Source organism: Microtus ochrogaster, chromosome 2 (assembly GCF_000317375.1).
Source record: "Microtus ochrogaster isolate Prairie Vole_2 chromosome 2, MicOch1.0, whole genome shotgun sequence".
NCBI lineage: Eukaryota > Metazoa > Chordata > Mammalia > Rodentia > Cricetidae > Microtus > Microtus ochrogaster.
In genome coordinates, this window is record NC_022010.1 from 29,944,017 (window position 1) to 29,957,452 (window position 13,436).

The 13,436-nt window shown below is 45.5% G+C and overlaps 1 protein-coding gene across 1 annotated transcript in view; it reads right to left on the reverse strand.

Moving 5' to 3' along the window:
* Positions 1-7,775, reverse strand: part of Ubl3 (ubiquitin like 3) — a 42,094-nt gene extending 34,319 nt beyond the window's left edge. The window contains exon 1 of the mRNA XM_005344719.3: positions 6,900-7,775. Within this exon, the coding sequence (XP_005344776.1) occupies positions 6,900-6,926 (27 nt within the window). The 5' untranslated portion in view covers positions 6,927-7,775. The remainder of the gene's footprint in view (positions 1-6,899) is intronic.
* Positions 7,776-13,436: the final 5,661 nt, after the last annotated feature.

The following is a 13,436-nucleotide window of genomic DNA, read 5'->3' on the forward strand; positions in this document are numbered from 1 at the left end:
ATCAAAATGACCAGAATACTGAAAAATTCAAGGTGAGGTGGAATTCAAGTGAACGGTCAAAACCCTGAAAAAGCAAAACCTGATACATTAATTAAGAGTCCTGCATGTGCTGGACCAGTAATCTCCAGAGAAAACCCCAGATGGCCCTGCTGCTGAATTTCTTGGAACATTTACAGATGAAATAAAATCAATACCTACAAATTCTTCCAAAAAAATTCAGAAACATTTCCCAGATCATCTTATGAGGTAAATATAACCTTGACACTTAGATCTCCCAAAGATTTTTCATAAGACATTAAAACTGATAATCAACCTTTTCCATGAACAAAGTTGTAAACATTTGATGTGATGGATAAGTTAGCACACTAACAAATGTGAGGCTGAAGAGATGGCTCAGCAGTTAAGAGCACTTTGCCAGGTTCCGTTCCCAGCTATCAGATTCATAACTATCAGTACATCCAGTTTCAGGGGATCCAATGTCTTCTTGTAACCTCAAGTACCAGGTATGCATGTGGTGTACACACACACATAAAACAAATAAATCTGAAAATAAAGTATTTTTAAAAAGAGAATGCAGCTAGTCATGGTGGCACATGCCTCTTTAATACCAGCACTCAGGAGGTTGAACCAAGGGGATCGAGTCTGGGCTATACAGACACATTGGATATCTGTTCTAAAACAAAAACCAAAGGGAAGTGAGAAGAGAGAAGGCATAGTGAAATGGCCAGAATCATCTGGAAGCCTAGAAATTTTTTTTTTTAATTATGAAATTGGTACCCTTTCCATCAACGACTCAATAGATTAGCATGTCTTTTGGCACATTAACTACATTCCTAAGAACTTTATTTTAAGGATTACTCACAAGACAGGAGACATGTTTAAGGAACAGCCGTTACACTACCGCTTCCCACAGCTTTTAAATTCCTGCTGTCATCTGAATGTGTCCTGAAGAGCCAAGGATAGGAACTCCATTCTCTAATAGAGCACTGGGAGAAGTGGGGACTTCAAAAAGGGACTAGGTCCTCTCCCCACTCCTCCATTCTCCTCCTCTTCCTCAGCATGCACATGTTCTCTAGACTTACAGCTACAGGAAATGGAACAAAGTGAGGTTTGCGAATATACAATCAGTTAAAGAGCTGACATCTATTAGAATCAGCTTAAAATTACAGTGTGGTTCGATCCTTATTTGTATAGATGATGTTTATAAAATATGACTGCATGAAAAAAGAGTATTCTAAGGCAATATTTACTCAGCTGTCCTAAGGCAAAATGAAAACCCTAGCTCACAAAGAGGCGTAGATCAGGAACACTTACCAGCTCATAAAGTCACCAGTCTCCATGCCATTACCAACTTTATCTTAGAAGTCAGCTATCTTATGCAATTGTTAATAAAATTTCATTTTTCCTGACGGCCTATATTTTTGCAAACTAGTTTTGCCTTTTGCTTCTAATGAGTCAAAATTCACTGGAGTTCTTTGCAGAGAAGGCCTTTTAGCATACGGGCTCTTGGAATGTTCTCTCTACAGCATTAGATTCTTCAGAGCAGTAAGACTTTCTCACTTTGGATTCAAAGTCTTTGAGAGTAAAGCTCTGCTGTCATTCGAACGCTAAGTCAACAGCAGGTTCTGTTAACTAGATGCCGTAGTGATCAATCACAAAACCCTCTGAGCAGCTGCACTTCATAATGCGCCTACTGGCCTCCTCATCCAAGAGTTCCTTTCCTCAGCAAACTCCATTCACAGTTAATCTAGAGAGCAGAGAGGAAGGAAGGCGGAAAGCTTACCTACACTGTGGGGCAGAAGACATCCAGATGGACAGCAAGTTCTAGTCGTTTTATTCTCAGACCTTGACTGATTTGCCTCACTTCTCTTTATAAAGCAGTGATCCAAAACAGGCAGAAAGCTCAGGGCCCCACATTTGCATACAGAAGTTTGCAACTACAGAGTCTGCAGCAAACTCGGAACACAAGTGACAGCATTCAAATGTTGGCTGTAAGCCATCAAAACTCAGCTAGACAAGCGTGTGGCCCATATTATAATCACAGCACTAAGACTGAGGCAGGAGGATTACTATTGTGAAGCCAGCCAGGGCAACATAGCCAGTACTTGACTCAAAAAGTCAAAACGACGGAAGTACATGACATCCTATTTTATCCAAGCAGCAACTCAAAAGGATCGCACTGGCTGTTTCAAAACACAACCTTCATTAAGTGGGGGGAAAAAAATCACCAATCCAGGGTGCCTGACCGCGTTATTATGAATTGAGGTCACTTCAATTTCTTCTCCCAAAGAAAGGAACTTGATAGTCCAGTGGTAGTGGTACACACATTTGATCCAAACATTTACGGGGGTAGAGGCAGGCTTCTGGGACTTGGTAGCACCCTGTTCTACAGAGTGAGCTCCAGGACAGTAAAGGATACAGAGAAACCCTGTCTGGAGACCTGGAGACACCCTCCCCGCTTTAAAAGGAACCTGAAAACCAAAGCACATGTGTTCCACATTATGAAGACTAGAAGAGCCAGCGCCGTTTATCACTAATGTAAGGACATCCAAGCTTTCATATTTAACAGTGTGCTTTCCACATTCAAAGTGCTAGTCACAGCAGACAGAATAAACTTCTGATCTACTGGTGGGTGTAGAATGCTTTTCCTTTTCTCTAGGCAACTCATGTACCACTCCATGAGTCAGAAAGTTTTAAACATCAATCTGATTTAGAAATCAAGGAAGACATAACAATCTAAGACACTTGTCTCCACACCTGACCAAGCAAAAGCACAAACTCCAAAGACATGATTTAGAGAAAGGAAAGTCCACTTGGACCTAGAATGAACTAAAATTCATTTCAATTCAAAAGCTGGGAATCAGTCAAGTAAACCCTGAGAGAAGAACTCCACAGAGAGATGCTGCTCGCTGCGCTATCAACAAGTCACGCTGCGGACTTGCGAGCTGTACTCATTTGACTCCTGGGCTTGAGTCGCTTTCTTTCAACTTCAATCGAAAAAAACACTATACGTGGCAGGAGAAAGAAAACAATAAAGGAACTGTAAGCAGGAGGGAGTCTGGTATTTTATCTCGGACACTTTCCCTATAGTCAGTTCTGTTCTCAGGATCTTATTCTAGGCATGGCTCCTCCTCACAGGTCATTTCACTTTAACCTAGGAAACTGACCAAAGTTCACACTGAAAGAAAACTTATTTTAGTTATTTCCTGCCCACTAGAGGGCTCCAAAAATATTTCTTTCGTGAATAAAAGAAATAAAACAAGCATTACAATTATTCTATTAAACACATGAAAAGTACTGACAAAACTGTCATGTCTGTTGATCATAACTGTCATCAACCTAGCAAGCAGTTAAATACAGTCTGAGATCACTGTCCTCATACAATTTCTTCTGCAGATAGTTTCTTTTTATTTCTGTTTTTGAGACAGGGTCTCACGATGTAGCCCTTATTGACCTAAAACTCACTATGTAGACCAGGCTGGCCTCGAATTCACTATGTAGACCAGGCTGGCCTCAAACTCATAGGATCTGCCTGGCCTCGCCTCCAGACCACTGCACTAAGGGCAGTACCTGTCACACCCGGCTCACTGATGGTTTGCAGATAGTTTTTGATGTAACAGATGTCATAAAGTAATAAAGTATAATTCTAGTTCAAAGTCCTAAGTAGTCTTGCAAGTGAAGAAACATTTTTACATACATGTGCACACGTGCTGAGACATTTCCCAGTCCAAAGTGAGGTCATCACCTTCACCTGATCCTCTCCCCATTCCTCTCTTCACAGTAAATGTCTTTTTGTGGGGCAGCTCACGTCACTACATAAACATAAATAATGACTAACGCTCAAGGAAGACCACAAACTGAACTCAGTTTTTAAAAACATAAGGGGAATTACCATTTAAATAAGATGCAGTCTAATAAAATTCTGCTCCAATATTTTCAGCTTTTTTCCCACAGAGAGGTTGCTACACTAAGATATTAGTAAACATACTTCCAACTCTTATCATTATTGACAAGAAAAAACAGCATTTCCTGTAAATACACTTATGTTTCTAGAACGTGCATGTGTGCACACGCAGTATGTGTGTGTGTGTACTGCAGAATGGTGATCCCTCGCAAATTATTTTATGGAAGGTGCAACAAATGTACTCATTAAAGAGGCACTTTATCCTTCTAAATTTGGATTATAAAAATGTTCCTACAGTAAAACAAAAACATACTTAATATTTAAAAGCAAATTTTAAATGACAATTCTATTTACAAAATCTGAACTGGTATTAATATATGGGTTGCAAAATGAGTCACAATGATAGCCATAGCCATAAGAAGACTTTGTCCAAATGTCAATTGATTTAGTAATTATCATCTGTCTGGAAGGAATTACCGCAAATGAAACTGAGCAGGGGTTCTAACATCAGAGCTCCACCCCACCTCCTGGCCAGGATGTTCCTAGGGCTGACAGCACCATTAAGATGTAAAGGAACAGAAGAACATTTGTTTCTCCGTAGCATGGAGGAGCTGTCAACACTTGAAAGGTTCACATTACAGCACCAAATAGAAAGGCGATGCTGCACTTGCAAGTTCAAGTTCAGAGGTCTGTGACAGCTCCTATACTAATCAATTTAGAGTAGGTTTGCAAGGAAATGTTACTTTGTGGGAATATCTGTGGGAGTAAAGAGATGACTTTCAAATTGAAAAGCGGTAAACTGTCCTCACTTTAAGTCACTGATGCAAACTAAAATTGTCAGTTATTGGCATGGGGAGTTTAACTGTGAAACACTAAATCAACAACTTCAAGCCAGTATTTAATATCACATACATACAGTTGGGGAGGCTAGGAACTTTCAATCAAAGACACTTCTGAGGAAAAAGTAAAATTGAAGTAATGTAAGATGGAGGTTTAAAAGGTCTTCACAAACAATCGTATCCTCCAGCAAGATGAACAGGAGACACAAAACCCACTTAGAGCCTGGAAGTCTGCACAGCGTCAGGCTACCTCTGAAGAGCATCATCAGGCATGCTATGTTTATTACATAATACTGCTTTGCCCTTGCATATCACCTTTAATCAGGGATCTCAAAGCACCACTGAGTCATCAGGGCCTTAATACACAATCTCGAACAGACAAGTAGTTACAGTTTGTAATTGCAGCTATTAATAAAACCGTGCCCCTACTTCAGTCCCCCAGTCCCAACACAGCTTCCAACCTTCAAAGAAAGCATTGCCCCAAATCACCTCAATGTGTGCCAGATGCTGTACGCCCCGCTTTAAAAAAAAAAAAAAAAAAAAAAGTCACTGGGCCTAAAGAAAGTAGTGGCACTGCTTTAATGACACAAATCTATTTCATTACAACTTCTCTGACAGAATAAATGGCACTCAGGTGGGTGTAGCCTGCACTGTGTTGATGATGTAAAATGGAGGCTTTACAAAGAGCAAATCTTTGCCGGAGGCTATGAGCCCACAGATCACTCATCAAACAAGGGAAACAGCATTTGCAGTTCGGTGCAGAGACCTCTCCAGGCAACTTTGAGAACAGTGTAAAGGGAACTGTGGCAGCCACTCTAGCAGGCAAGAGACCATTCCCTCCGTGCACGTCACGTCAAGAAGGAAAAACAGCTAAAAGGACGGAGCCGGGAGTTTAAAGACTCCGGAAGCGAAGGCTCTGTGCGGTGAGGCCGCCCAGGAGACAGACCCAGTGGTTCCTTTGCATTTGAATAGGGTATTAAGTGGAAAATCAAACAAACAAAATGTCTTTAAGCCAAGGTCAAAATACAGTTTAGGGTCACTTTTAAAGACGAGTAAAAGAGGTCTCCCCACCCCCATAGAAATATTTGACATTTTAAAAATGTAATCATTAGCAAAGTTCAATTTTGGTTTTACACTGTAATACACATACGTTTAAATGTCAACTTGACATAACTGGGCATGATTACATTAACTTCAATTCTTTCATGAACAGGATTATTCACCTCCCGGTTAAATGCCCTGGGGACTGCAAAGTGTCATTTCACACTCCCACAAACCCACCCCTCAGCACTGTAGGGCTACAAAGTAACTGTCGGTCAACACACTCACAACCCTAACCTTTAGAAACCGAAGGGAAAAGGCTCAATAAACAAGAGCACTTTTTGTTTCCAGTTCTCGACGCCCAGTGATCCATAAGCTGTTTCATTGGCTTAAACAAACAAACAAACAAAACAAACACCTAAAATGTAACCCTGCTAAATCTCTGTTAACCAAGAAACCTTGGGATATCTATATAAAAAGGGGTCCTTTATGCGATCAGCCTGAGCTCGAAAAACGTCCTAAATAGCTCGGGTCGCCAGAGCTGTTCAGTCAGAGCTTTCCAAGGGCTCCCAGCAAGACTTTTCCAAAGAGGTGCTCCTCGGTCCCTGAAACGTAGCAGGTGTGCGCCTACTGCCCGAATGATTTTGTCTGTCACTGAGCGAGATCTCCTCTTCCTGCCCTAGGCATCCAGCACGGCGCCCGTCCCCGGCTCTGCCCACACTGGCCCTGACGTTTCCCCAAGACGTTTAAATCCAAACCTAAAGAGCCTTCTAGCAACCGGAGAGGAATTTCCTTCGCTTCCAGCTGCATTTCCCTGCCTCCGGCGACTTAGATAACAACCGAGCCAGTGACTCCCCGTGGTTAAAAAAAAAAAAAAAAAGCAAAACCCAATGTTTCCTAAAAATAATAATAAAAAATAAAAAAGGAGGGGGAGGGGGGCCAGAAGTGCCAACGTGCCAACTTCTCCAAGCCAAGCGGGGTGGCTTTGCCACCAGTGCTGTAAACCCCCCACCCCCGGCCCCAGAAACTTCGCCCCGACGCCCGTGTCGTTTTCGGATTAAATCAGATTCGAAACCACAATGCAATCCGAACGTCAGAACTTATCATTCACTTACCATATCCGCCGGGACATGACTGGACATCTTGCCTTTTGAGAGTGGCCCAGAGGTTTACGCAGAAAACAAAAAACAAACAAAAAAAAAACACCAAACAAAAAACAAGAGCAGAAGTGCTGGAGCTACGGGAAATCAAAAGCCTTCACAGTTCTGATCGGTCTGTCGCTGAGCTTTTCCAAAAAGGAGGGGAAAACAAAAACAACAAAAAAGTAGAAGTTACGTGGGAGTCCAAGAGGTTCTGGGGCGAGAGGCGCAAGGGGAGTCGATCGTCAGCAGCAGTGGCAGCGCCGGGACCCGCCGCGCCAGGTGGACCGAGCCGAGTGACACACGGACATGGAGCGGGGTGGGAGGGGGTTAAATGCGCCGTCCTCCTTCCCGGGCCCAGGCGGTGATTCACACGCGCTCGCGACTCAGGTCCTCATTAAAGCCAGGCGACGAAGTGTACAGATAACTATGTGGCTACACATCGAGCGTCGGGCTGAGGGCGGCCGGGGCCGCCGAGAGGCTCAGCGCACGCCGCGGGACCGCACAACGGGGCCGCGCGCAGCCGCGCTCAAGGGCATCGACTTCGCCGGCAGCCGAGCAGAGCCGAGCCGAACCGGGCCGAGCCGAGCGCAGCGCCGGGGGGCTCAGGCCGCGGGCGCCTCAGCGCAGCCGCGCGGCTGGGGCTGCATCGCGTCCGGGCTCTGGCCGCCTCCGCTCCGCTGCCTTCCGCGGCGTCTTCCGGGGGCTCCTCCCTCAGCTAGGGAACAGCTCCCTCTCAGAGCCCTGACTCTCCGCCTCCTCCTCCACTTCTCAATCCCACACGCCCCGGCCTCCTCCTGTCATCGCCTCAGCCCAACATGGCGGCGGTGTCGGCGGCCGAAGCCCGAGAGCCAACTTGGGAATAGCGCCCCCTCCCCGGCCCCCTCCCCCGTCCGATCTCATTTCCTTCGTCACAACGGAGCCCTCTCCGAGCATCATGGGAAATGTAGTTCGTGCAGGAGAGGGGAAGGGGCCCGCAAAGGGCGTCCTCGCTCGCATCGACGCCACGCCCCCGCATAGCAACAGTTGCTAGGATAGGATAGCTCCCTTGTTTCGCCTTAACTTAGCAACTCTGCCCAGGAGTTAGGCCCTACCAGTGTCCTGAAATGCTATGATCATGGGGCTTGTTGGAGGAAAACAACTTGCACGGAGAGAATCCCTAGCGCACGACATAGACACAGTTAAAATAGGACACTCCTTGGTGCCCGCGAGCATGCGTTTTAATTCTTGCAAGTCTCCACATCCTGCAGTCTCAAACCATTTTATTGAGTGAGTGAATCTTTAGGTCTCCTCAACATGACAGTTTGAAGATCTGAAGAAATCATCGATTTCCAATCAGGCCATGAAAGTTCAACAGAAACAAGGCTCTCATAAAGCAGAGGCAATGTTTGAACACATTTCCTGAAGACCCAGGGCCATAAATCTAATCGAAATGACCAGAAACTGTATTGGGCACAATAATGCTACCATGCGCGATCTGTAGCAAAGTCTAAATGTGGATTCACCCACTTGCCAGCCTAACCCCTGTTTAACCCAGTGATGTAATTGTCTTATGAGTTTAAAACAGCATGATATAATGCTGGTGTTGGGAGATTTAGGCAAAAAAAAAACATGTCTACCACGGATATAGGATTAGGATAGAGAAACCACAGGTAAGCAGTTGATTCTTATTCATATCTCAGGCCTTTTGGAAGGGCATGATACCCCCTCTCCCACCTCCAGCCGTGTGACCTCACCTGTGAAGCAGCCTTGCCTACCTTCCAGGGCTCAAGTCTGAGTGCCCTTGAAGATGAGTTCATGCACGGCACAGATGTCATTTTGTAAATAACAGCACATCTTCTGACGCGGACTGTTGCTACTCATTCTCTCTCGGCAGGTACTCCTCGGCCATTGAGAGCTCAACCATGAGCTATGTGGTCCCTATCCTCAGGGAGCTCTTTGTCTAGGAGTCTGTGTCATCCCCATAACCATCTCCTCGGTCAGGTTTTTCCTCATCGGATGGGAACTCAACAGGACACAAGAGTACCTACCTGTCCCTTGAGTGGCCACGCTGAAGACATTTCATGCACTCCTAGAGGCCTGAATCACAGAAATACAGACCCACTGAGGCTTCCATACTCTCGCTCTTTGAGCACCTATGGGTTCCGTGACTTGCCACAGCCTCTGTTAATATGGTCTCTCTTTCTCTGTGGTTAATAACCATAGGACCCTTCTCCACCATTTGAAAACCCTCGCCAAAGTTAATTTCCCATTTCACACCTATTTTTCCCCCCGTAGTTTCCCCGAGCATGGGTCTGTCAGACCTAAGCGCTATTGAAAGGCAAGAGGCAGAAGGAGGCTGAACAAAGCAAAGCCCTCCACCAGCCCCAGTGCCAGGGATAGAATGACCCCTACTTCGAGCCCAAGACCGGCATTTCTGCTATAGGATGCTGTGTGCCCCTACCCCTTCTGTATAAGGCCACATTTTTCCAAAGTGAACTCACTGAGCCTGGTTGAATTTCTAATTACTCAAATAGTGTTACCAGCAAAACTTATAGAAACCTTTCTCGGACATAATTAAGGCATGAAAGACTGTGCTGTCTTTACTGTTGGCACCCAGGCTCTAGAGAGCAAAGGGAGAACCTGCGGAGAAGAGCCTGACCATCCACTGCAGGGAAGGGTAACATGGTCTGCATGAGACTCTATTGTCAGCATCACTCGGGAGGAAGTGAATGACACAGCATTTTTGACATGGAAATCTAACCTCACAAGAAATCAAGGAGCTAACTCTGCCACAAACGAGTTGTGTGGCCTTTGCTGATCGGCTCTGAGTTTCCGAGCCTCTGCCGGGGAGCCTCATCTCCAAGGGCCCTCCTAAGAATTTGTGATGACTGTCACAAATAGCACCCTCGAGTCTGTAGAGATGAAAGGCTTTTCTGGAGAGGCACGGGGATGAAGAAAATGTCAGAAAATGAGGTGACGGCAATGACCACAGCTGGGTGCGGTGATAGCAGCCTGTAATCCCAGCACTTCAGAGACCGAGGCGAGAGGATTGCCTTGAGTTTGAGGCCAGACTGGGCTGCATATTAATAACAGGACAATCAGGGTTACATAACAAGGCCTTGTCTCAAACAAAACAAAACAAAAATTTGCAAAATTGTGAACATTCTAGAAACTACTGAATTGGTTTAGAAGTTCTTTTTAAAGCTTTTAAATTTTATTTGCGTGTGTGTGTGTGTGTGTGTGTGTGTGTGTGTGTGTGTGTGTGCGCGCCATGTGCTTATGGAGGCTGTTTAAGGGCATCAGACCCTCTGAAAATGGAGTTACAGGCAGCTGTGATCCACCTTATGTAGGTGCTGGGACCTGGGTCTGGGTTCTTTGCAAGAGCAGCCAGTGTTAACCATGGAGACATCTCTCTTGCCCTAGAAGGTTTTTGTTTTGTTTTATGTTTTGTTTGATTGAAACAAGGTCTTGGTGTAGCCCTGGCTGTCCTAGAACTTGCTCTGTAGACTACATTGGCTTTGAAGTTAGTTTTTCTTGTTGTTTTTTTTTTGTTTGTTTTGTTTTTTTAAGACAGAATTTCTATGTGTAACAGTCTGGCTGTCCTGGAACTTGCTCTTGTAGACCAGGCTGGCCTCGAACTCACAGAGATCTATCTGCCTCTGCCTCACAAGTGCTGGGATTAAAGACAAGCGCTACCACTGCCCAGCCGAAGTTAGTTTTCAATAGCAGCAATACACCTGACCCCCATTACCGTCTTAGTCGTGCAGCTCTATGATATTACGTCCATTCATTGTGGAGGACTCATCCCTGTCGCCCCTCTACTCTTTCCTCCTCATCTCTATACTCAGTAGTCAATAACTCCCTACCCCGCTCCCTGCTTTCTCTTTAGACGATGGTTTTCAACTCTATTTCAGTACCTCCTGTGAAGGGAAAGAGCGTTTTTGTGAATGACCTCTTTCCTTAGGCATAGTATCTTCCAGGTTCATCCATGTTGTAGTCTGTGAAAAGTTTCCCCTCATTGTTATGGATAAGCTATATTGCATTGTGTGCTTATCTATGGACCGACCCTCTCACTATTGATACGACTATATAAGTCATATCTCAATAAAACTGTTCCCACAAAGTCAGCCCCAGCTGCCATGTAAAGGGTCCAAAGCAAGTCTCATCCCAGAGCCACTCTTTGTCTTCCCAAGGAACCCGGATGAAAGTGAGGCCAGAGAGGAGGGTGGAGAATGAAATCCGGAAGGCCTCACAAGTAGGCTGCAAAATTAGCATAGGAGAAAAACCTGCCAGCCAGGGCAGCCTAGAAATGGCAGGAGCCACTGGTAGAGTCACAGAGACACTGCAGGGTGTCTGAAGGTGACCTGTGGCTCACGTGCCTGGGTGGAGATTTGAGATCATTGAGCAGACACGTCATGCATGAAGCAATACACGGAGCTCAGCGAACGGAGCGTTCACGGAAAAGCTTGTGCTGTGCCCCAAAGCCTCTGCTATGTGACTTGGGAGCTCTAACCCACTGTCCAGTGCAGTTGCTGTGCTTCTAAGCGGCTCCGCTCTGGCCTGCTCCATCCTCTGCCACGGTCCTAACAATCTGCCCCAGCTCATGTGACCATCAGTTTATCTCCCTGGTCGCTTTCTTGTTCTAAGACACAAAGGCCTGGAACCTTTCCGGTCATGCCCACCAGACCCAGATATCCACCTGGATCTAAAGAATGACTTATCTTAGGCTGGGGAGACAGTTCAGTCAGGAAAGCATCCGTGGGACCTGGGTTAGACCACCTGCACTCATAAAGCAGCCCAGTGCTCCCAGAACTCTGGGGCAGGGGAGGAAGAAAGACGGACCCTCTAGCCAGCCACTGTAGCCAATGGGTGATCTCTGGACTCGGAGAGTCTATCTCAAAACCTAAAGAGGAGAGAGGGTAAGGAGATTGCTCAGTACAGAAAAGCCCACAAAGCCCAGGAGCCCGAGTTCAGATTCTCAGGACCCGTGGAAAAGTCATATATAGTCACTTAAGGGTCTGTAGGAGGCTCAGTGGGAGCTTGGAAGCTCACTAGTCATCAGCTAGCCTGAGTTATATAAGCTGGAAGAGACCATCTAAAATAGTAATTCTCAACCTTCTAATGCTGCGACCCTTTAATCCAGTTTCTCATGTTGTGATGTCCCCCAACCATAAAATTGTTTTCCTTCCTACTTCATCACTGTAATTTTGCTACCATTATGAACCATAATGTAAATATCTGTGTTTCCCACTGCCCTTAGGTGACCCATGTGAAAGGGTCATTCGACCCCCAGAACGGTCAACAAGGTGGGAAGATGAACACCGGCTAGAAAAGATCCGATGACCACACACAGGCCAGCGCATTCAGGAGCCAACAGCACAAGAATATGCATATATACTCACACACTCGTACATCACACAAGAATATGCATATATACTCACACACTCGTACATCACTCAAGAATATGCATATATACTCACACACTCGTACATCACACAAGAATATGCATATATACTCACACACTCGTACATCACACAAGAATATGCATATATACTCACACACTCGTACATCACACATGCACACATACACACAGACACATGCACACAAATCATGCATATGCACATATACATACACACTCTCTTCATATCACATGAGTGAACATAAACTCTTGAGTCACACATGGGTATGTACACCCATACTCATATACCTCCACATCACGCATGTACAGACACAAAACACGCATATACACTCACACACACATATTTTAAAAGGTGGAGAGTGGTTAAAGAAAACTCCTGTGAGCCGGGCGGTGGTGGCGCACGCCTTTAATCCCAGCACTCGGGAGGCAGAGGCAGGCGGATCTCTGTGAGTTCGAGATCAGCCTGGTCTACAAGAGCTAGTTCCAGGACAGGCTCCAAAACCACAGAGAAACCCTGTCTCGAAAAAAAAAAAAAAAAGAAAACTCCTGTGGCATCCACATACATGTGCTTGCACATACAAATAAAACAAGGGTAGAATTAAGGGGCAAATGAACCATGTTCTCCTGCGAGGTATTTCTTTATGTAGTCATCTCATGATGCTGTTCGCTGTCTTTTACAAAAGGTTCTGACAATAAGACAAGCCCCCCAAGATGCAGAGACAGGCTTCCACAGTGCCTGGGAGTGAGGGGACCCAGTGGACATACCACGTACCACGAGGTTGGGAAGATTTGGGCTTGTAATATGGCCTGGGCCACCTCTGTCTGATTGTGCTCAACGCGATCCAGTCTACAGGAGCCCAGAACCTAGCACAGACCAAGATTTTCCAGTTAACATAAGTCTCCTCGCTGAGTCAAGCCAGCCTAGAGTCACTCCAAATATTTAAGTGTAAAGCCATCTCATGCTTATGCAATGACCTGAGACATAGAGACAAAAGATTCCATGAGTTTGGAAGCCTCTCTCCATGTTCCTAGGAGCACCCAGCTTAGCAGGACAGTCCCCACCTCACTCAAAACCTTTTGATGCCCCCATTCCTCTCAGAGAGTGACCCCCA